Source organism: Callorhinchus milii, unplaced genomic scaffold (assembly GCF_018977255.1).
Source record: "Callorhinchus milii isolate IMCB2004 unplaced genomic scaffold, IMCB_Cmil_1.0 Scaffold22, whole genome shotgun sequence".
NCBI classification, from domain to species: domain Eukaryota; kingdom Metazoa; phylum Chordata; class Chondrichthyes; order Chimaeriformes; family Callorhinchidae; genus Callorhinchus; species Callorhinchus milii.
The window spans coordinates 502,214-525,351 of record NW_024704763.1 but is presented as its reverse complement, the minus strand read 5'-3'; the positions used below and the strand labels follow the sequence as shown (position 1 = coordinate 525,351).

The 23,138-nt window shown below is 48.1% G+C and overlaps 2 protein-coding genes across 4 annotated transcripts in view; one reads left to right on the top strand and one right to left on the bottom strand.

Moving 5' to 3' along the window:
- Window positions 1-13,011, top strand: part of abhd2a (abhydrolase domain containing 2, acylglycerol lipase a) — a 36,727-nt gene extending 23,716 nt beyond the window's left edge. For 2 of the 3 annotated variants that reach the window (XM_007908358.2, XM_007908359.2), the window contains exons 7-11: window positions 1,879-1,971; window positions 2,490-2,603; window positions 2,853-2,922; window positions 4,178-4,262; window positions 6,997-13,011. In XM_007908358.2, the coding sequence (XP_007906549.1) occupies window positions 1,879-1,971; window positions 2,490-2,603; window positions 2,853-2,922; window positions 4,178-4,262; window positions 6,997-7,199 (565 nt within the window). In that variant the 3' untranslated portion in view covers window positions 7,200-13,011. The remainder of the gene's footprint in view (window positions 1-1,878; window positions 1,972-2,489; window positions 2,604-2,852; window positions 2,923-4,177; window positions 4,263-6,996) is intronic. The other variant, XR_006085666.1, reaches the window with a different exon arrangement.
- A 509-nt stretch (window positions 13,012-13,520) lies between these two features.
- Window positions 13,521-18,312, bottom strand: rlbp1a (retinaldehyde binding protein 1a). Its single transcript, XM_007908361.2, has 8 exons — window positions 18,131-18,312; window positions 17,021-17,054; window positions 16,547-16,675; window positions 16,248-16,431; window positions 15,749-15,927; window positions 15,340-15,498; window positions 15,042-15,152; window positions 13,521-14,795 (listed from the first exon to the last, which is right to left on the bottom strand). The coding sequence occupies exons 2-8, from the start codon at window positions 17,030-17,032 to the stop codon at window positions 14,637-14,639; spliced, it is 933 nt and encodes a 310-aa protein (XP_007906552.1). The 5' UTR covers window positions 17,033-17,054; window positions 18,131-18,312; the 3' UTR covers window positions 13,521-14,636.
- Window positions 18,313-23,138: the final 4,826 nt, after the last annotated feature.

Sequence of the window (23,138 nt, the reverse complement as noted above, 5' to 3'; positions counted from 1 at the left end):
TGTGTGAGCAGTTTTTATGCAAGTTTCAGTTCTGGAGTTCTGCTTAGTTACATTTAATACAATTATTGGTGCTGTTTGAGTGAGGATTGAGCTGTGAGGTTGGCCTGGATGTGAGGCAAAAGTGCCCTCCCTGCCACCCCTCGGTGCCCTCCCTGCCACCCCTCGGTGCCCTCCCTGCCACCCCTCGGTGCCCTCCCTGCCACCCCTCGGTGCCCTCCCTGCCACCCCTCGGTGCCCTCCCTGCCACCCCTCGGTGCCCTCCCTGCCACCCCCCGGTGCCCTCCCTGCCACCCCTCGGTGCCCTCCCTGCCACCCCTCAGTGCCCTTCTTGCCATCCTGTGATCAGGAGGATGTTCCGGGCCAAGTTGGTGTGAAGTGGTTCAGACTGACATCGAGGGCAGAGCAGTGGCTTTACTTTTGCTCCAGTTCTGAAGCTGTACAGGTTGGAATGGTTAGAGGGAATGGCTGGAGTGAGCAGGTGAATGTTAGGGAGAGAGATTTAAGTGGCAGGAGATTGAGAGGTAATTGGAGAGCTAATGTGAGCAGCAGAGGTGTGTGAAGGAGCACTCACACCTGTGTTAGGGAGAGGAAAGCATCACAGCCACACCGGCAGTGATTGGATTCTTCCTTGTCTCAACAAGGCTCTGGGAACTAATAGATTTGCCTTGTTTGCTGAGCTGTAGTGCTGTCTCCACCTGCACCTTGTGTCGCCTAAATACTCGGCTATCAAGCCGGTTTGTAACTCCACTTCCTATCATTAACGGCCAGAAGTTATTTACAGGAAAAAAAACATCTGGTTGCTTTCAAATCCTCTTTATTGCCACAAGGAAGATACGAGCTGCGGAAATTGCCCGTTTAAAATTGGGGTAAAGACTGAGGTCGATGCTGCAACAAAATACAGATGGGGGAAATTAACCCTTTCATGCCTCTGTCTGAAGATTAATTTAAAATTGTTTAGATGTGGGTTAACTGCACAGAATGCTGGCATGTGTAGTTTGCCTCTTATGTAGTGAATTAGTTGGATGTGGAGGAGAGGCTGCGAGGGGCAGGGTGACAGGCAGGACTGAGGGGAAACACAATGGATTTTCATTCCTGTCGGCGGAGGGCCACGCTCCCAGAGATTAGCTTCTATGTACATCCTGTTGTGTGAACTTTGAAAACTGACCTAAGTAGTGGAACAAGTTGATCTGTGTTGGATCATGAAGTTGGAGTGCTGTGGCTAAATAGTCATGTTAAGTGGAAATTTCAGCTTGGATTAGAATCGTGGTGTAACAAAGGGCCTCTTGCTAAAGCTTTCTTTCTTGCAGTCAGTCAGTCGTTCGTTCGTTCATTCATTCATTCATGGGGCCTGTTCCTGAGAAGATGCTGTTTGCAGTGAAGCTGTCCTGAGATGTGGTCACCGTGACAATTTAACCTTGTTCACAAAGGAGATTGTTTTGCTTACAAAACATGCAGTCAATCCACTTTAGAGTATATTCTGTGAAGCGCTTTGAGGCGACTTGAAGACTTAATAAAGCGCAATATCAAATGCAAGGATTATTATTAGTATTATTGTGCAGTAAACTAAAGGGTGATGCTGTGTTTTTGACCATGTGAAGTTAGAAGCTGTTGCATGCAGTATGAATTTGGAAGCTGTAGATATATGATTACGAAAGAATTTCTTTGATTTTTCCATTGATCTTTGTGACAATTCAGTCCTAAATGCACATCACTTTTAGCTCTGTAGAAAACACGCTAGCTCTGCCTTTAAGGTGAAGTGCAGATGAAATGTCAATGCACTGATTTATGTGTGTTGTCTGTCTCCTCGCAGGAAGACCTGGTATCGTGCTGGCATGTGACAAACCCAGATCAACTTGTTTTTGTTCTGTTTCTGTTCAGGGCACAGGAAACCTTCCTACAATGGGACCAATGCCGGAGGTTTTACAACTTCCTGATGGCAGACAATATGAAAAAGATTATTTTGTCTCACAGGTGATGTTAATTGTGTCGCTCATTCACATCTTCAGTCACGTGTGTGCCGTGTTGCCAATTGCGATTTGGTGTGTTGCAGCTTGGGAGGGGAGGAGTTTTGCCTGTTGGGGGGGTGGGGGGGAGTGTTGCCTGTTGGGGGGTGTGGGGGGGAGTGTTGCCTATTGTGTGGGGTGGGGGGGGGTTGCCTGTTGTGTGGGGGGGGGGGTTGGGTTGCCTGTTGTGTAGGGGGATGGGTTGCCTGTCGGGGGACGGGGGGCTTGCCTGTCGGGGGACGGGGGGCTTGCCTGTTCGGGGGACGGGGGGCTTGCCTGTCGGGGGACGGGGGCTTTGCCTGTTCGGGGGACGGGGGCCTTGCCTGTTCGGGGGACAGGGGGGCTTGCCTGTTGGGGGGACAGGGGGGTTTGCTGTTGGGGGAGCGGGGGGCTTGCCTGTTGGGGGGATGGGATGTTGCCTGTTGGGGGTGGACGGGGTGTTGGCTGAGAAATTTTGTGCTTAAATATGCCTTTTGTGCGTTGTAGACAAATTTTGTTTGGAGAAAATGGCTATAAAACGTGCAGCTCTTTGGCGGATGTGGACCTGAGCAGACTGTACACAGCGACCTCCCTGATGCACATTGATGATAACATTATGAGGTAAGTGGCTGTGTTGGAGACTAGTCCATTTTCACAAAGCTCTTGTGTTGTTTCCCAATGGACTAATTATCTGAGCATTAAATAGCTAAAAGCCTTTACCCCACATTTGATACCAATCTAGTTATTTTGCCTTGTTTTATAGTAAATACTGAACACTATCACAGAGTGCCAGCTAAATGGTTTTGCTTGTAATCGCATGAGTGCAGTCACAACGTGCTTCCTTCTAATTATTTTGTATTTTCATTGTAGAAAATTCCATGGCTATAGCACGCTGAAGGAGTATTATGAAAGAGAGAGCTGTATGCGCTATCTTCACAATGTAAGTGTCTTGATTTCAATTGTAACCTGATCCGTGCCTTTGAACAAAGTCTTATACTTACATTATCTTCTAGTGTCTTTACAATAATCTATCTCTGGGATTTCCATGTGTAGATGGGCTGCATGGAATTCTCAGCTTGGTTTGAATACTCTTAAGCAACGGTGATGGGCTCCCACATGTGTCAGACACCCGGCTGACCCCCAAAAAAAATCGCTTTAAAAAGAATTTTTGAATTTTATTTCTGAAAGGTGTTTTGCTGGAGGTCAGACAGTGAGCATTCAGATCTGTCTGGTGTCGGGGAGTAAATGTGGAAATGGATGACTCTGGCTTCTTTTCTCTCTACTGCTGTTTTTCCTCTTACCCTCCCCGCTGCAGTGTGTGATATCTGCATCAACCCCCATTTCCATCTCTCACTGCTCCGATCGGACTTGTCATAGCCCTACGTTGTTCATACAAATTTAATTTGGGTGTAAAAGGGCCCAGCAGCAATGCTCGTCGGTTTAGGACTTGTTCCTTTTCACATTGGTGGAAGCGGGAATGGTTGAAAGTGCAGGAAGTGTCATTCAGCCTGTGTGTGAGGTGAGCTGCCCTTCTGTTCCTGGAATGTGAACCAACAGGATACAGATCAGCGAGAGAGTCCCTGAGGCTTTGAATGGCTTAAGGACATAGCTTATCAGCAGTCGTCATTCCCGTACAATGGATGTACATCAATTCTTTGTCTGTTCGTGGGTAAATATAAAACGACCATTGAGTGGCATTGGGTTCCAAAGCTGTAATACAATCAAAGCGCTCTGATGTGCCAGTTGTCACAACAAAGCACACGTAAAGCACAGATCATGTTATAGCCAACAGTGTCGGAGCACATACTCTGTGTGCCATCTCCCGAGTTCCTGTTTCTCTTTCCTGCTCTTCCACCCACTTCACCCACCCACCCCCCGCTTCAAGCAAGGAATGGTTGCTAATCTGATCCTTGCTCACAATTTAGGAAATGTCCTTGTTGTAAAGGATAGCATGTAAAGTATCATCTCTGTTTTGTAAATTAGTGTCACTGTCTCTTATATCATCCACTCTATAACCTCCCCTTGTCAGTCCAGCTCCACTCCCGTGCACCTGTTTACATTGATTCGCCCTGGTTTCTAAACCAGGTCAAAGGGATTATATAAAAAGCTGATGGGTGGAGGCAAGTAGCCTGGGCTTGGGTCTCCTCACAGCCTCAGGACCTTGTATAATGACTGGTTGTTAACTGTTGCCACAGATCCACGTCCCTCTTCTGCTGGTGAATGCTATGGATGACCCTCTAGTGCATGAAAGCTTACTGACTATTCCTCGGTCGCTGGCAGGTGAGCTGATTGAGAAACTCTCTGAAGATAGACTTGTACACATTGTGCTGGCACTGTCACACACTGAGCATGAGGTAAGGCACTGCCACACACTAAGCACTGCTGTGTTCAGTTACATATAAGATGCACAGTATAAAGTTACAGCAATCGCTTTTAACAGATTAGTTCCTAAACTGAGTGTTGGGGAAGCTTCACATCGGGATGAAACACTTCTGTCATAGTTGAAATGGGTTGCACACGTGGGAGTGAGCGTCTCATAACCGTGAACTCTGACCTGAATTGTGTGGGTGGGGGAGCGGAGGGATTATATTGTGTGGTACCTGGAGCGAGGCAGTGCGGGGAGAGGGAAAATGTGTTTGTAATAGGGGACGATTCACAGTGAACGAGCTGCGTTTGTGCAGGAATCGCCTAGCTGCAGATCCCTCCCTATCGTTCATGTGGTGGGGGGGTCGGATGGCGGCGAGAAGTGGGGTGATGGGCAGCAGGTCAGGCGGGGCCCAAGGCCTGACATGAGATGGTTCATAAGCAAACTGAACCTTTGAGTTAGGGAGTATCATGGATCTGGTTATGGTTGTCACAAGCAGAGTGTAGGTTGTAAGGCAAGAACATTGAGGTGGATTAGCTCAGAAGCCGCCATCTCACTGTGCTTCTACTTTACTGTACAGTGTTAGCCTGTCGTTCTTGCTGCCTGTGTCTTGGAGAATTCACAGTGCTGCAGCCTAATCCCTTTGTACGTAAGCTCGCTCAGTCCTGGGCTCCTATCTCGCGACACTCACTTTACACAGACATTTTTAGCAGCTTTAATCCTTTCACTTCAATTTGTAGATAGTTCTTTTATCTCAGCAGTAAGAGATCACTCGCCTCCCTCCCAGGGGCGGGGGCTTGGTGGTGGGGGCGCTCAGTGGTCAATGGGGGTAGGGGGCTGCTGAGTGCCGGTGGTGGGCTTGCTCTTGCTTTAGGCACGTTTAGGCACCGGTGGGTGGAAAATTCCACCCAGTCTCAGCCTGTGGGACCAAAAGTTTAAGATACACTTTGCAGTATATTCTGTGAAGTGCTTTGGGACATCTCGAAGACATGATAAGGTCCTATATCAAATGCAAGGATTATTATTATGATTCAGGATTGTGGAAAATGCTTCAAATGCAGCATTAATTTGGAAGCCAAGGTCTTAACTGCTGAAACAAAACCATCCGGCTTCAAATTGAACTTCCACAATTCTGCACAATTGGACATTTTTAAAACAAATTCCAGGCTAAGACCAAGTTGGAACTTAGGGACTTGGGAGGTGCTCACTGAGATTTGCTTTGATCTGGAGACACAATGTGCCAACCGCACTCCCCAGTGTTGACCTCTGGAACACCTGTGTTCACATTACGTAGCCTGAGAGAGACCTGAGCTGTAGTGGCTAAATAAAATTGGTTATTCAATTCATGGCTGTTTTAGGGGTCATGAGTTTCCATTGCAATTAACAGATTATTAATAATAATAATAACCCTGGCATTTGATACAGCCCACACCCCAACTTCTCAAAGTGCTTCACAGTAAATACCATCAGGTGCAGCGACTGTAGAGGAACACAGTAGCCAATTTGCCCACAGCAATGTCCAACTAACAGCCATGGTGCATTACATACATCAATACATACACTATTATGTCCAATGTTTCTTGTCTATCCAGACAATCCCAGATAGGTGATGCTCAGTGGAGGACAGGATGGTGATTTGACAAAGGGGAAAGTTGTTCCCATTTTCCAAGTGTTACCGTATTATTTAAAACATCTGCAAGTTCATCTCTGTGTTTAAAAAGTATTATTCCTCTTGACCTGGCGATGTTTGTGTGCAACCAGAGAGCTGCCCTCAGCCCAGGGCCTGTGGAGTGAATGCAGCGGCCACTCTTGTTTGCTGGATTCCCTGTTACGTACAGGCTGCCCTGAGTCTAGAGCGAGAAACCGCTCAGCAGCTCTGATGTTGTTGTAACGTGTGCCTCCACCTGCAGCCACAGTTCAGAGATTGAGTATGAAATGTGTTGGGGTTAATGAGCAGAGCCACAGGTGCTGCAGATAAACAGTGTGCTGGACAAACACAGTGCCCTGAGGGACATCATTGTTCTTTATCTGCATCTTTTAAACTAAGAGTATTCATGGCTTTGGAACCCTGTAATTAAGCCCTGGAATGTGTCGCACACAGCACCCTGGTTTGGGTGCTGTGTGTGATACATTCCAGGAAGGGGCAGTGTCACCCTGAGGCAGGCTAACTGTTTAAAAGGTTTATAGTTGGTGATAAACAAATGTGTTGTGTAAATTCAGGGAGTTTCCATTCACAATCCTGCTTCTTCACCCATAAACTGCTCCAGAATTTCAGCAGTCTAAGTGGTTGAAAGATGACTTTTCTATAACCATGAGTGAAGTAACCGGCCTGTCTCGACATCAAATTAGATAGATTTCTGCTAGAAAATAATATCTGGGAATACAGTATATGGTTTGGGACACATGTCAAGTGACTGCCATGAAGGCGAACTAGATAGACCTTGGTTTTCTTTGGCCAGCGAATTCTTATGTTTTTATCTGACCCAACATCATGACCCTGGACACCAATTCCCTGTGAAGCGCTTTGAGATGTTTTGGTGATATCAGCACTGTATGAATTGCCAGGATTAGGGATAGTGTTGTGCCTGATGTCCCTGGAGGCTGAGCTGTGTGGGGGATTCTGACCTTGTTCTCTCTGTTGTTCCACAGAGAAAAAGGAGAACGTTATGTTTGTGCTGACTCTGCATGGAGGGCACCTGGGCTTCTTTGAAGGTGCGGTGCTGTTCCCAGAGCCGCTGACGTGGATGGATAAGTTGATTGTGGAGTACACCAACGCTGTCTGCCAGTGGCAGAAGAACAAGTCACACTGTGCGGCAGCCGCAGAGCAGTCGTGCTCAGACCAGAGCGATTAGCCAGCCCTCGCCGCCCATTGCCAAACTCCTCGCTCACCACCCTTTCCTTTAGCACATTCCTGGCCTGGGTTTGGACCTTAAAAACTCTTTCCCTGCTATTAATGTGGTTGAACCAGCAGAAGTGCTCTGCCTGCAGCCAGTTAAGTACAATTATTGAGCCCTCTTTGCCTTTCTCTAATCAAAGACCTGGTACGGCAGAACTCTCTTCCCAGAAGCTGTTCCCAGAAGTTCGAGAAGCTGGAGCGGAGCAGTCGGACATGAAGCGAGCAAGTGAGCTGTTTTTCCCAGGCAGATCCTCGCCGTGTTCCTGACGGACGGGTACCCCTGTTCCCGAGTGGCTGCAGACACTGTAGCAGTGAAGAGCCGGACGTGGCTCTTTACCGGGGAGGGGGACAGAATGTGCCCCTCCGCCTCTCCAGGGAAGAACCTGGCAAACCGATTCCTTTGTGTTTGGCCTTTCTCAGACTGGAGCTCACTGATCTGTCCTATCCACAGCTGGCCTGTGCGATCGATCTCTCCGGAGCTCCAGTGTTTATATTTAACAGCACTTACTGCAGCGTTAGGTCGGCAACACATTATGTAAAACACTTCACCAAAGCCTCGCCCTGTGGCTTCCAGCCCCCACCATACTCTCTCCTGTCGCTGGGGGTCTGAGCTTTGGTTCTTTGATGGGATTCACATTGACCTCAGCCCCATAGAACTCTCCTTGTGTTTTCCTGCAGTTGTTGAGTATCAACCTTACCCATCACATTAGAGGGAAGCTTTTATTTAATTTTGTTTTTCACGTCACGTTTAATCAACACAAAAGTAATGACCACGGAAACTGGGTTATACAGAGGTTGAGCTGCCCAGTGAGTATTCCCTTTCAGCATTCCACTGGGAGGCCTGACGAACTCTTAATTATCACAAGGTCTGATCTTGGCCACAAATCCTCCTTGTTGATTGCACCGTACCGTCACCACCATTCGCCTCACTTTGCACAAGCTCATGCTGGTCACACGGAAAGAGTGGTGGGAATTGCAGCCCGTTGCCATGGCATCCAGTGATGGTGCCCACACCACCTTTCAGTAAGCAAGAGCTCACATGTTGTCTATCTCTGAAACTTTCTGACATTCTGTTGTGTGGTCTCTTATTCCCCCACACCTCCCCAATCCACTCTCACATCTCTGCCCTGTACTGCCTAGAGGTGATGGATCAGTCTTCACCAGTATTTTTATTTAATTGAGGATGGTTTAGAGTTTGCGAGCTCTTGTGGCTTCAAGTCCCACGCTTTAATGGCTAGTGCAAGCATTACTGGTTGAGGCTCTCCAGGAATAGATTTATTGGTGTAACATAAAAGCCACGGTTTCAGACAATTCATACCAGTTGGCTCCTGTCGCCAGCAACGCTCTGTCTGTCAGAACCTCTATCGCATCCCAAGTCTTAAAAGAAAAGCATTTGACCTCCATTAAATCCTTCATGTTCTCTCCTCATCTGCCTGAACCTAATAAACTGTGAAATTTGAAGCGTTTCATAACTTCTTCTTGTGATAATTGTATAGTTATGAAACGTTGCAGATGTCACAGTTTCCCATGCTTCCTGCCTTCGTGACTGGGCAGTGAGGCCAGGGTGGGACCACAGGTCAGTTCGGAGCTTCAGCAGTTTAACTATCTGTCGTCAAACCCAGAGCTGTAGCACATTCAGCCTTGTAACCGGCCTGGCTGCTCGCCAGCTTTTTGACTGATTTGGAAATGTGAATATTACGATGCTGAAATCTTCGGGTCTGTGCAGCTCATCACAAACGCTTCAGCTGTGTAACCCAGGCACAGAACAGAGCACAGCTCATTCACACTGTGCCATGCGATCGGCGGGTCCCTGACATTGAGCCAGACTGTGTGTGTGTGTGTGCTTTGTGTCCGAGTAGCAATGGCAGCAATCTGCCTGAGCGAGTCTGGAGAGGCCGAGCAGAGTACATTATTGGCTATGTCCAGTCCTCATTCATCTCTAGATGTTAACACAAGGGTTTAGGGTTGCTGCTCACAGCTGCCAGGTGACTTCAAAACCAGGTAGCAGATACCTGTAAATAGGTGTTTCTAGAGCCACCGACTTTTGGTCAGTTTAAAGCGTTACTCTAATTTCTGTCCCACTGTAAACCTTGCTTTGTTCAGGTAACTAATGCATTGATCGCAAAGCTGTGTGAAGAGCGGACACACACAGAAAGCACTTAGTTTTGACAAATGGTCTGGTGTTTAAATGGTTTCGAAGCCGCTGTTTTTCCGTGTACTTGTGCTCATACCATACTGTTCCAGTTGTCGTCAGTGAGTGGAGTTGAGTAATTGTGCGTGACTCCATTTATCTTCAATCCTGTTCTATCTGAGCTTTGCTATCTTCCCTTCATTTCCTTTTGCACTTGTTCATTTTCACAGCTTTATTTTGGGTGCCTCATTCCCGGCTGGCCTAGCCCATTCCCACCCACTTTCTCTTACTCTTTGAAGACCAAAGAAAAGATGTACTTGATTATTGGATGGTGAGATGTAGTTATTGCAGTGAGAATTAAACCATGGGGAGTGAGGGTGTGTTTGTGAAATGGGCTCTTGCTGAAGGTTCTGCTTCTCTATCTTCCCGGGCAGGGCAGGCTGCTGTTTCTAGCTGCTGGCAGTTGGGAACGTGTGTGTGTGTGGCTTTAGTGTAAAGGGACAGGTAGCCGGCCAGACTGAGGTGATGCCTGAGATAGTGGAACCTTGTCCTTGGGAGGTGAAAACCAAATGGAAGGGGGTTGTTGAGATGTTTAATGCGCTACTGGTTTCTCTGCTGTCAAAGCTACTGCTGCCCATTCAAGTTGTGACCATCAAATTTTACTCTTACTCAGGTTGAGGGCTTCGGCAGAACTTTTAGATGAATTTACTAACTGGTCACAACACCAGGAGGTTCCTGACTGAAAGCACTTCTGGCACCTGGCACTCTGTGACGTTTGCTTTTTGTCACTGATTGTCTGATCGGGATGGAATCAGAATAAACTCCTGATTGCCTAATTCTACTTTAGGTGAGAGGTCTGAATAATGCTTGAAACTATTTGCCGATCACATTTCAAAATGCTTCCACTTTCTGAGTTTCTAAAACAACTGTACCTTGTTTCAGCTCCCCCTCCCCCCGTTTCTACCAAGTCTTGCTGGAGAGTGTGATTGCCTCCCCCCCCACTCCCCAAACAAATTGGGGGAGACCTGTCCCTAATTGAGGAGAACGAGTGTGTTTGTGTTTGCGGGTGGGTATGATTTTTATAATAATTTCTGTCAGACTCTGTAAAACAATTGTTCTGTATGACTGTTCCGCTCAAATACTTAAGTGTAGAGTAATGCAGACACGTGGGCAGCAAGTAGTGCTGTGCGGAGGGTTTCTGTGTTCTGTGTTGTGAGCAGGAGCAGTGTTGGGCACTGGCACATGGCTGGAGCGTTAGTCTACCTCCTGTCGCCAGTTGTGCTAAGCCTGTGCCAGGCTAGTGTCCGCTGTGGAAGATTTCTAGCAAAATCACGTTGGACCATGTTGGATACATGTTACTTGGTCATGGAGTTGACTTGAGTTTTTGAGGGAGGAAAAACATGGCAGGATTTGCCCTCTGGGGGGCTCTTCACCTCCACAAGTCCTTTAGCCTTTCACATTCCCAGTCGACCAAAGCAGTTGCCTTCAATGTCAAGAACACTGATAACTAGTTATTTAGCCAGGCTGCTTTTACTGATCACCAAATAAATGGTTGTTCTCCTGGCTGGCTTTTGTGCAGCAGTTGTGCACAGCCTGACACTGTTGTAGAAATATGTGTTGTGTTCAGTAGCTGAGTTGAAATGAAAGACACACAATTCCAGTGAACTAATTTATTTTCGTATAATTCCAGTTTGCCTTTTTCCATGTGTATTTAAAATGTTTTTTTCCTATAATTAGTGTGGCTTCCTTTCAAATTCCATATCCTTTTGGCTCAGACAAGCTAAGAGCAAAGGTTCACTGAAAACTCTGGCAAGAGTGGACCCATGAACCCTGCCACTGGTGCTCGCTCGGGTGTGGGCGAGGTGATCGCTCGGGTGTGGGCGAGGTGATCGCTCGGGTGTGGGCGAGGTGATCGCTCGGGTGTGGGCGAGGTGATCGCTCGGGTGTGGGCGAGGCAGCCCTATGTAATGTACCTATCCTGAGAGGCTGGATGTGGAGCAGTGCGTTACGCTGCTCTGAGAAGCTTCTGATGAAATATTCCCTCCACTCTCTTCATTCTCTTCACTCTCAGCAACATCAAATCAACCTGAACTCTGCTCATTGCCTTCAGGGGAATGAGGATCTTTTGGAATATTTTATCCTTTGCACTTTTCACTGTTTGTGTTTATTTTGTCAGTGTGGCCGTGGTCAGGATAAACTCATGGCTGGTTTGTGCAGCTGCTTCAGCCAATGGTCACTTGCATATCAGCCTGGAGGCCAGCAGCAGTGCCTCAGCCTGGGGTGCTGGTGTGAGACCCGAATGGCCCAGCCATTGGGCAGTGCCAACATAGTCTTTTTCCTGGTTGTGTTTTCAAGGCAAAACCCAGTCCCGCTCCGTGTGCTCTTAGTCTAATTGGATGAGGTATTAATGAGAGGAGCATTCCCTGTTCAGGAGAAGACTGTTGACCACAATGTTATTGGAAAAGAGAAAGCAGTTTCTCCCAGTGTCCTAGACATTGTTAACAGCACAGCAAAGGCCATTTGGCTCATGGTAGCTATCAGTCCCCCAGTAACTCACTTCAGCTCCAGGCTGTTTGTGGGCTTGCAAATACAGTCACCACAAGAGGCAGCAATTGCCTGTGAAGCGCTTTGTTATAAGACCAGGAGCTTCAGCCAGCCTATTGACAGCAGATTCTGCAGGCGGCGTGTGGTGGGACAGTGAGGCAGCCTTGCACATCGCTGCCAGTTATATACCTTCTGAGATTAGTTTTTTTTAAAACGAGAATAAAACCCACTCTGCCTTTGGAGAGTGAAAGGTCTTAACTCAGGTGAAGTGTTGTAGCGCTGTTATTCTGCGCTGCAATACCAGCCTGTCACATCAACCTATAGTTAAGAAGAGGCTGAGCTATTCTCCTGGCTGTGTTCATGTCGTGCTCTCAGTGCTGCTCACACCAGCTCCTGTGAGTTGGCAGATTCATATCATCTGGATGAAAGGCTGCTGTTTAAAGGCTGCCTCGTCTTTGTCACAGTTTGTACAATTCTTTCTTCGAGACTTGTGTGGATCAGACTTGCTACTGTAGCTGTCGTGTAAACCTTCCTCACCTTAGTGTCCAGCAGTCAGTGTCCTGCACACGTGCTCGGCACGGGCCAGAGCTGCTGTTAGCGAGATTCACGTCTGTGCAATGAGGCCGAAGTCCGTGCTGGACAGGACACACGTTTGCGGAGCATTGACCCTATGCTACTGTATGTCAGGGCCTGGCTGGGAAAGCTGCAATCGGTCCTCACGTTGTTTGGGACACGGTACTGACTTACCACACCCCACGTCTGCACTTGTGCTCAGTTCCCGGTGTCTGCTGACACCCCTCCCGGTCTCTGTCCCAGGCCGCACTCTCTGCGGGTCTCACAGGTTTCCAGTTAGTAAATTGCAGTGAAAAGCAACTAGCAATGCAATGAACATCACAATGTTTACCTTTTTGAATTTAATTTTTTCTTTTTTAAAAAAAATTGGGTGTTGTTGACCTACAGAGTGGAAATTGTGCAATTTGTTTTACTCTTTTTGTGTCGCATTATTACAACTGTTGTGATATTTTATGGACTTGTTTTCTGACTTCATGGAATTAAGTTTTGAATTGTTGAAATAAAGGTTGTGAATCTAAAACGTTCGCCTAAACACAATTACTCCACTTTACAGTAAACTTTAAGCGCTCTGGGATTCTACCCTGCGTGAGGGGCGCAATATAAATGTTGTTGCAAACCCTGTGAAGTGCTTTGGGATGTCCTTCTGAAGTGAAAAGGCACTGTACCAAATGTAAGTATTTTCTCTCTCGAGTTGCAATTATGATGATTTATTTATGTTCAGATAGATATTGAAGATAACACGGTGCTAACAAAAAAAATCACTCAATCCACCACTGTTTGTGGGAGTGTGCTGTGCGCAATTGGCTTCCGCATTCCCCCACAAAATACACAGTAAATCCACTTTACAGTAAAATCTGTGAAGCGCTTTGAGATGTCTCAACTGATGTGACAAAGTGCTATATCAAGTGCAGTATTATTATTAATCAGCGACTGCCTTTGCCACTGCGTTTTATAGGTATTCCCTGCGTGCGTTTCGAGACATTCTGATGGTATCAGCTGCTGTGATTATAATATATAACGATCTCCAGATACTGGTGATATCTGCATCAGGCATTAACCCGTCACAGCCGTTTATTCTGCTGCCGTCGCCCACTCCATGCTAACCGAAAATGTACAAAAATCTTTCATTCGTCTCTGGACATCTCACCAGCCGAGCCTGGTCTGTTTTCAGGGCAGAGATAGCTCAGGTGTTTCTCCTCCCCTGCGGCTCCCACACCAGCAGTACTCAGTGCACTGGAGCTGGAGATTGCTGCAGTGATTTATGGTGAGTGAGGGGTCAATTCAGATGTATTTACTGCCTCCATCTCTGGGTTGCGGTTGCTGCTGTCTGGGGGCAGATGTAGAGGTTTCCCCAATAAACTGCTCACTGGCCTCTCAGCCGCCCTGAGCAGCATTGCAGCGCCCCCAAGTGGCTGCCAATATTATAACGTCAGTGGCATCCCGGTCATTCCCTGACAGTCACCAATCCAGTGAATTTTCTTACTGGAAATCTCAGCTGCCAGGAAAACCCAACACAAATTCAAATGCCCCTTAAAGCAGGGTCCCAGCTCCCCGCCGGACTCTAACATGTCATTATCAAGACTGGAAAGAATTTGCCGCTCAAACACTTTTCTCCCAATAACCAACATTTATTGGTGACCGAAGTCGCTTTCACAGACGGAGGTGACACAGAATGGGGTCCAACCCTCTCACTGACCTGCCCCGAATAGGAAGTAGCCTCCACACTGAGTTCGCTGCTGGATTGGACTACACCAGCCCCAGTTACACAAAGTTACCCTCACCCTCGGCTCTGACGGCTTCTAAACGATGCTGTCCATGGGGACACGTTGTGCGCTATTAGTTTAAACAATTGGGACCTGACCCTGTGTGAGAGGCACTATATAAATGCAAGTTGTTGTTTTAGCTCAGTGCAGTCTGCAAACATTGCCTGTGGGCAATAGACAACCTAAACCATCAATATTTATACTAACACAGAAACTCAGTCACCACAGGGGCTGCACTCGGGACGTCAGACAATTCCAATCCACCCAGTAAAGTGCCGCGGGAATTGGTGACCTCCAGTGTGTGACATTGACTGACATTAAGCTAATCTCTAAATAACACCCCCACCCCACCACCACATAAGGCTATCTCTTCCACCTCCAGTTAAAGTGCTGTGTCTTCTGAGTCCGTGCTGGGGCCGAAGAGCTTGTCGGCAATGTCTTTGCCATTGTATTTGGGGAGCGAGCCCCCGAAGTCCGAGGGCAGGATGTCGGAGCTAATCTCGGTGAAGAACGGCTCCAGCTCGTCACCGTGAATGTGGACCTAACAGAAGCCAGGTTACAGCAACAGTGGTGTCCAATAACAGCCACAATAATAATATTACAACAGTCACTCTCACACTCACCATCCCCAATAACACTCACTCACACATTCACCGTTCCCAATAACAGTCACTTCCACTGTCATCTCACGCCAAGTTCTCACATTCACTGCCTCCTCTCACACTCGCTGTTCCCCTCGTGTACTCACACTTATTATTCCCCCTCGTACAAGAGAGCTCACACTCACCCGCTCCAATAGCTTACTCTTGAGGAAAGGTTTGACCATGTTGTAGGTGGTGGTGAAGTACCATGGTTGATGGATGAAATGAACCGCTTTAAAGCGGGCTGGGAATGAGTCCTGGGGGAAAAATGATAATAAGAATTCTGGCATTTGATTCAGCACCTTTCACCTCAAGAGGATATCTCAGAGCGCTTCACAGGATTGATTGTGTGTTTTGTGGGCGAAATGCAGCAGCCATAATGCGCACAGCAACGTCCCACAAATAGCCATGGATCCTTGTCTCTCATTGGCTCCCAACACCCACCTGCAGCATATCCACCATTTTCCTGAGCTCAGAAGCTTTGATGCCGGACGCCTGCTGGACTGTGAATCCCTTAAAGTTCTCAATGATACAGAATCCATTGATCTGCGTCTCCTCATTTTCTAGAAGCTTCTCCAGGATAACGCAGTAAGCACGAAGGATCTGATCCAAGGAAGAAATGGCTCAGGTCAAAACCAAAAGCCCAGTAAGAGACACTGTCGCTTCCTTTATCTAATGTGGAGACTCTGGTCCAGATCAGAGCGGGTGAGAGGGCGAGAGGCAGGGGGCAGCAGTTGCGTTGCTGGGGGGCAGTGGGTGAATATTGCTGGGGGGCAGCCTGCGAGTGTTGAGGGGCAGCCGGCAAATGTTGGGAGCTGGTAACTCGCTGTGCTGGGGAGGGGCAGGTTTTCACCTCATCAAATGTGATCTCCTCGTAGTCCCAGTTCTCGATGTTGAAGAGCAGCACCACACGGCCATGCTTGTCACGGCTGGTCAGCACGCCAGGGTAACCCGCCTCGATAGTGCTGCGCACGGCCTCCGGCGTCAGCTTCTCAAACAGCTCGGGATAGACGTCACGGAACCGCAGGTAGCCTGTCAACGAGGGTAGCGCGTCAGCCACAGGCAGTCCAGAGAGTGCCCATCTCCCCTGGCTCAGTGTGTCTCCCCCCGCCCGCGGCTTAGTGTGTCTGTCTCTGCCCACCAACTCCTTCCCACGCGGGGTCTCCAACGCCTTGGGACGTCCTCCCAACGTGAAAGGCATTTTACAAATGTAATTTTGCTGTTTTTTGTTGTTAAATATCCACCTGAACAGCGCGCAGACAGACGGGAAGCTCAGATTAACATTTCAACTGAAGGTTGGGGTCTCACAAATGTGCAAAGCCTTACGGTACACAGTGTCCCCACGGCCTCACCTTTCAACAGGTCGAAAGCTCGGCCCACGTCGAATTTCCGGGCTCTGATGAAGCGCAGGAAAAAGCCATCGTCTTTGTCTCGGCTTTTCTGCATTGCGGGGTCACCGCTCTCCTGCACCAGATTGCGCAGCTCCTGCACATAGTTTGCCCGCATCTCCACCACCTCGTTCAGCTCATCCTTTGCCTGTCAGTGAAACACTGTGAGTGGTCAACTCCCCTCCCTCCCACGCTAACCCCCACCCCTACCACCAAACTCTCCTCCCCCGCAATCTCCCACCGCACTCACCTCCCCGACCTACCTTCTGCACGGTGTGTGCTGGGAGGCTCTGACACTTGCCAAACACGGGGCCGTGGTCACTGGTGGTGAGGTGCTCAAGTTTGTTGCGGAGTGCCTGCTCCTCCTCCGAGACATTACGGAAGGTTCCGGGCTGAGACCAAACACACACAGCCCGTCATAGGGGTACTCAAGTTATAAACCCTTGTGTTTATATGGCGCCTCTCACATCAGAAGATGTCTCAAAGTACTTCTCAGGACACACTGTGATGTGCAGTGATTGTGTATTTTCTGGGTGAATGCAACAGCCAATTTGTGCACAGCTCTGTCCCGCAAACAGCCCTGACATCAGCTGATTTTATCGGAGGGGGGGAATGTCAACCAGAAGCACTTCAGGAGCAAAGGGTGTGTGTGTGTGTGTGTGTGGGGGGGGTGACACAGAGAAACTCGCAAACTATGATCACATGACATAAAATCGAGCACTGGATCTGTCACTTACTATCATATCCATCTTCGATGTCTCCTTGTAAAATCTGCAACAAAACCAGAAGAGATTTAGATACTGCAATGTGAACTGATCGTGCACTGCCCTGCGTGTCAGCCCCCACCCCCCACCCAGCATTGCCCTGGAGCATCAGCCTGGACTGGGAGCTCAAAGTCCCCAATGTGGGGCTTGAAACCACAACTTTGTGACTCAAAGGCAAGAAAGGAAATAGAGGAAAACAAGAATAGGTGGAGGCCATTTAGTCCATCGAGCCCATTCTAACAGTTCATTAGATGTCAGCAGATCTTTTAATCCCAATATAATAATTATAATCCTTGCATTTTATATAGCGCTTTTCACGTCTTCTCGACGTCTCAAAGCGCTTCACAAAATATGCTATAAAGTGAATTGACTGTATATTTGTGGGCGAACGCGGCAGCCAATTGCGCACAGCAATGTCCCACAAACAGTCATGGATTGAAAATGACCAATTTATTATTGCTTTGTTTTGGAGGATTATTATTAGGCTCTGTGTGGAGTAAGGAAACTTGCCCGAGGTTTGGCCCTGACCCCCCGGGGATTGAACTCAGGTCTCTCACTTGCAAAGCGAGTGCTCTAACCTCTGAGCTACAGGACATATCAAACATAATAATAATCCTTGCATGTAATATAGCACCTTATTACATCTTCGAGACGTCTCAAAGTGCTTCACAAAATATACTATAAAGTGAATTGACTGTATATTTTGTGGACAAAATGCAGCAGCCAATTGCGCACAGCAGCATCCCACAAACAGTCATGAATTTTATTTTTATTTTTGAAGGGCTTATTACCCCGGAGCAATGCCGATCCCACTGATGAGCTTAGTAAATTGTGTCTCACCCCCAGAATGAATCAAACCCACGGAGAACAGCAGTTACAACAGTTACCGCCAGGAATTCATCCTGATAAGAACTTCACGAGTGCTCAAACTTTAGCAACACTTAAAGGGAGCCAGACTGTAAGGGGCAGAGGATGCCAGCAGCAAACAGCACTAAAGTCAAGCATTAAAAGATCTGACAGCAAAATGAGTATTACACAACTTTCTGAAAGCAGGTAACTGTAAGGCTGGGCCAGTTCCCTCACCTTGGATGCAACGTCTGTGTCAGGCGGAGGGGAGCGTGACGGGATAGTCCAGGAGCCGGCCTGAGGTGAGCAGAGATCCACAGGGAACAGTTAGCTGGTTTTGCAATCACTTGAGCAGGTCAGAGACAAGTGGAAAGCAGGGAGGCAGAGCACCAGGCTTTGTAGGGTCAGTTGATGTAGATTAGCCTGTCACAAGACATTACTCACAGCAGATTTTAATTGAGTTTGCATAAAATAGCAAGTCCCCCATTAGTGAGCTGCAAGTAGGGGGAGGGGGTTATATGTTATGTCAGAGATTCCAAGGCTTATTATCAAACATTGCTGCCAACTCGGGGGCTGAGAGTTTGTAACCAACAATGGGAATGAGAGAGAAAGAGAGGTTGGACCCTGCCCGCCTGCCTGGCAGCCTGTGTGTACCCGGGGGAAACCAGTCATCGCTTCAGATGACCCTAACCACATTCCTCGTGTTACAGTGTTACAAACCACAGCAATATCTGACTGAATGCAAACAGAAAAGTAGGTGGGCTGTGAGCACTCTCTGATGGGAAGAATCCTTCGCAGATTGCCTTATTTTGGGGGCACTGAGCGCCAAGTGTTTGTATAAGCACTGAGGTAAAAGGTCAGGGAAGAGGGGCGATTCATTCTGTGCTTGAATAGGAGCTTGTGAGGAGACAGTGAGGAGTTCAGAATATGAGGAGACAAAGTATATTGTCAATTCACTTTACAGTATATTCTGTGAAGCAGTTAACAATGTGATGATGCTGTATCAGTGCAAGGATCATTATGATGTTTATTATTATTACAGCTCCAATCTCTGATTCAGATATGTTTCATGATGTATAAACCAAACCTTTACTCCGCTTCAGGATTTTGAGCTCAGAGTCCAGGCGTAGCCTCCAGGGTGGACAGTGCCAGGCCATGTGAACCAGACCAGATCAGTGTTCAAGGAGATGTTTCAGAATCTGCTACATTATTGGAAAAGGGAGGAGGTTTTCCCAGGATATGGTCCAGAGATCCTCCATATAAATCAGCCATTCACCTCACGCTTCATTTAGGACTCTGCTGGCCCAGTGGCCGCCGTGTTTCCTGACAAAAACTCACTGCACTGCTGAAAGCCTGCACACACACTCGCTCTCACCCTCAGTGCACTCAGCGAAGTTCTGGGAAATGGGGCCTCTTGAACTGAGCGTTCAGTCACATTGAGCTGCTGTCACTCTGTTACTCCATGGGGCTTCGGCCAGCGAGGAGAACAAGGAAGCCATTAAGAACCAGAGGGATCCATTTCTCCACTTGACGAGTCTTTAAATGCACCGCAAACAGATTGTGTCAGAATTGTCTTAATCTGTGCCTGGTTACACTGGCCTCTGGTAGAGCACAACCAGCCCACTGTACCCACTCCAGGCTGGGCTACCAACACAGAAGGTCATATCTGACCCAGGCTTGACAATCACATCAGCCCTGTGGCTGCCAACTCGCCACCTCGTGCAGGAAAACTAATATTGATTCTTTCATCAATAATATCCCCAATACCAACAGCCAAAGGCCACAGGGCAGGGTACCAAGGTTGAAGAGTAGGAGAGATGCGATACATCAGGAAGTGTGTTTCAGCAACAACAATGCCAGGAGGAGGAAGGAAAGAGTGAGGGAGGACGGAAGAGCGAGGTGAGGAGTCTGGTAGAGTGAGGGAAGAGTGCCCCAGTCTCTGAGAAAGAATGAGTTAGAGGAGGTGAGGTTTCAATGGGTTGTTTTTAATGCAGGGAGGAGGAACATGTAGGAAGACAGAAGAAGGCCATTGACCAGAGTTATTGTTAAACAAGGGCAAAAAGGGGGAGAGTCCAAGGGAGAGAGGAGGGGGGGATGAGAGTACAAGGAGTAGGCCACATTGATGGGGTGCGTTAATTATACTCAGTGCCTGTAATTGTGCCATCTGTTCACAAGCAAGTGCCCGGCCCAGCCCAGTCCAGTCCTGCTTAATAGACAGTGATTTAAGGGCATGTTGTTATGGACAGAATGTCTCCTCACACTGGGTGATGGCTGCCAAGAGTTTGGCCTGCCTGTGATTGGATTAGCAGTGATAAGCACCTTACTAAAGTAAAAGAAAATCTCAGATTCATGTTTTACATAATGAATTGAGTAGCAACTGGATATGAGGTGAAGTAGGTGAGAGGTAAGGAATAGCTTGGTAAGGAATTGCATAATATCTGCCAAAAGTGTACAACAGCCCCAGGCCAAGGTGTGTGAGATGGGCTGAATGGCCTGTTTCTCAGCTGTGATTCTGTGGGTCACAGTTGCTTGTTCAGGGGCTCAGGAAGTGAGTTTTTCTGCTGTAACTCCCACTACAATGCAAGGCTAATATGTTCACAGAACTTTGCAATTGAGTTGGTACACACAATGACTTACATTTATGCAGTGCTTTTCACATTGAGAGGACGTCTCAAAGTGATTCACAGACAGCAACATTCCTTCATACAGCGCTTTTCATGTTTAAAAAGAAACCTTTCAAAGCGTTTCACAGAACGAGATTAATTAGAAATGAAGTGAATATTGTTATGCAGGCGAACACGGCAGCAAAGCAGTGTTCAGCAACATCTCACACACCAGCCTTAGAATGCTCTTCCTCGGGGCACCACTGAACTGCCAGTTACTTCCCTCTGCCACACAAAAAGAGCTCTGTGCTACACCCAATAAGCTATTATCATACCGCAGGGAGCTCTCGTGCTCATTAGTGAGGGCAGCAAGCTATCTAACCATCTAAAGCAAAGCTTCAACTTCACTGCGTGAGGACAAAGCTTCACTGTAAGAACCATCCTTCACTGTTCCCTCCGATCCACAGCGTTTCCCAGGACGTGTGGGGCATGGCGCTCCGAGATGCTACCGCATGTGACGGGAACTATTTAAACAGGTTACTGTTAAAGTGTCTCATGAAAACAATTGCTTTTAAAGATTTTCTTAATCTATTAACACTCAGCATCTGAGATCACAGGTGAACATACACTCGAGTGAGGTGCTGGGGCCACTATTGCTGGCTCTCGAGTCCTTTTGCTCCCCCATCAGTTGTTACATTCTCAGCCACAGCACCCTCCCCCAACCTCTTTCCTGGCCAGAGAGAAGTCCCCTGTAACCCTTCACGGCCTTGCTCCTTCCTCCTCTGACCTGCTAACACCATATTGAACCGTTTGCTCAGCTCGCCCCATCATCAGCAATTGGGCCTTCAGCATCTCTGCACCCAACCTTTGGAATTCTGTTCCACAGTTCCTCCACCTGGCTCCCTCCCTTGTCTCCAAGGCATGTCTCAAGACCCTCTTCTTTGACTGCACTTACAACCCTCTTATCCCTGCCCACCATCCTTCCTGATCCCAACCCTCTGCTTGGGTCCAAATCCCTGACTATCCAGTGCCTTGGGACGTCCTGACGTGAAAGGCACTATACAAATGTAATTTGTTGTAGCACAGGAAGGGTTAAAGGAATAAAAGAGTGACGGAGTGAGGAACCGGCCAAGCTGAGTTTGATAACAGCATTGAGGCTGAGGGTAAAGCTGAGGGCTTATCCCTCCGGCCACATCTGTCAGTGTGTTACCGGTGCATACAGTATTTGTGTTGGTCGAAGTTCAGGTTCTGCCTCTCAGCTTAGTTGCTGGACAATGGCAACCCATTCACTGGGTGGATTTACGGCTGTGAGTAGCTTTCTGTGGACACAGGCACCCTTTTCTCCACTTATTGCTCAGCCACAATTTAACTATTGTCCAAAGTAAAAACATTTCAGAACGTTACCCTTATTTTATTAGCAAGAAAACCTTTCCCAAACTTCAGTGTGTTCAGCGCTGGGCTCTGGTTACCTCCTGCAGGAGGGAAGGGCAGACAATACATGGCAGTGTGGAAACTGATTAGGTGCTGACATTTTGACTGGGGAGAGGATTCCTGGCACAGATGGTAAAAGCTGAGCCAACAGACTACAAAAAGTGGAGCCTTTTCTTGACAATCAGTGTTTCGGACCCAAACTGGGGGTTGGGATTCAGGAGGATGGAGGGCAGGGGGAAAGCAGGGAGATCAAAATCATGGTCGAAGAGTAGGTTCTTGAAATGGGTCTTGAAGGAGGCAAGGGAGGGAACATGGCGGAGGGACTGTGGGATGGAGTTCCACAGGATGGGGGCAGAGTGGAAGAAGGCCTGCCCGCCAATGGTGGGGCGGGCGAGGTGGGGGACGTGAAGCATGCCGGAGCTCGCTGAGCAGAGGAAGCGAGCAGGATGGTAGGGGATTAGGAGGTCGCAGACATAGGAGGGAGCAAGGCCATGGAGGGTTTTGAAGGTGAGGACCAGGATCTTGAACTGTATCCGCTGTGTGATGGGAAACCAGTGGAGTCAGTTGAGGATGGGGGTGATAGGGTCCCCAAGTAAATTACACGCTCACATCCTGCAGGAACTGTCTGTCCGCCCACAGTGCTTAGAGCCCCTTAGCACTTTCTGTAGCTTAACTCCAAGTCCGCTGAACCTCACCTGGACACCCAAGTTTCACAGCAGGTCGAAAGTAGGCAGCGATCACCGGCCAAAGGGTAATCTCCCCCATCCCACCCACCCAGCCCCCACCAGCCAGCCCCTGCGAATTGTGATGTTGCAGAACTCGCGCTGCTAACCTGCTTGCCGTGTTATTGCTGTGAGAATCCACTCTCTGCTGCACTGAGGGGCTTGTGCTCTACACGGCACTCACTGATTTCACACACAATCCAGGCTTTGACTTTGTTCGGGAGGAAATTCAAGCAAGCTGTAAAAACGACCATTCCTGGAAGCGTAATGCCAGCCAGCCGCTGAAGCGAACACAAAGCTGGGTTATTCCAGCATCCACGGGAAGGAAGGTGAACTAAAGCAGGCACTACAAGGGCTGATTCACTCCCTCCACTGCCCAAGCGCTCCTTATTTTAGGATTTATTTATAAAATGAGAGGTAGCCTTGTGGCTGGAGACGGTGAAAACTCAGCTGTCAGCCTGCATTACCATGGTACTTGTGCGGGTTTAG

What these genes read in the sequence shown, in the direction of transcription:
- rlbp1a (XM_007908361.2), bottom strand. An exon ending in CAGCACACACCGTGCAGAAG is followed by an intron (nt 16,432 to 16,546) that starts GTAGGTCGGGGA and finishes TTTCACTGACAG; the next exon opens with GCAAAGGATGAGCTGAACGA. An exon ending in AGCTTTCGACCTGTTGAAAG is followed by an intron (nt 15,928 to 16,247) that starts GTGAGGCCGTGG and finishes CCTCGTTGACAG; the next exon opens with GCTACCTGCGGTTCCGTGAC.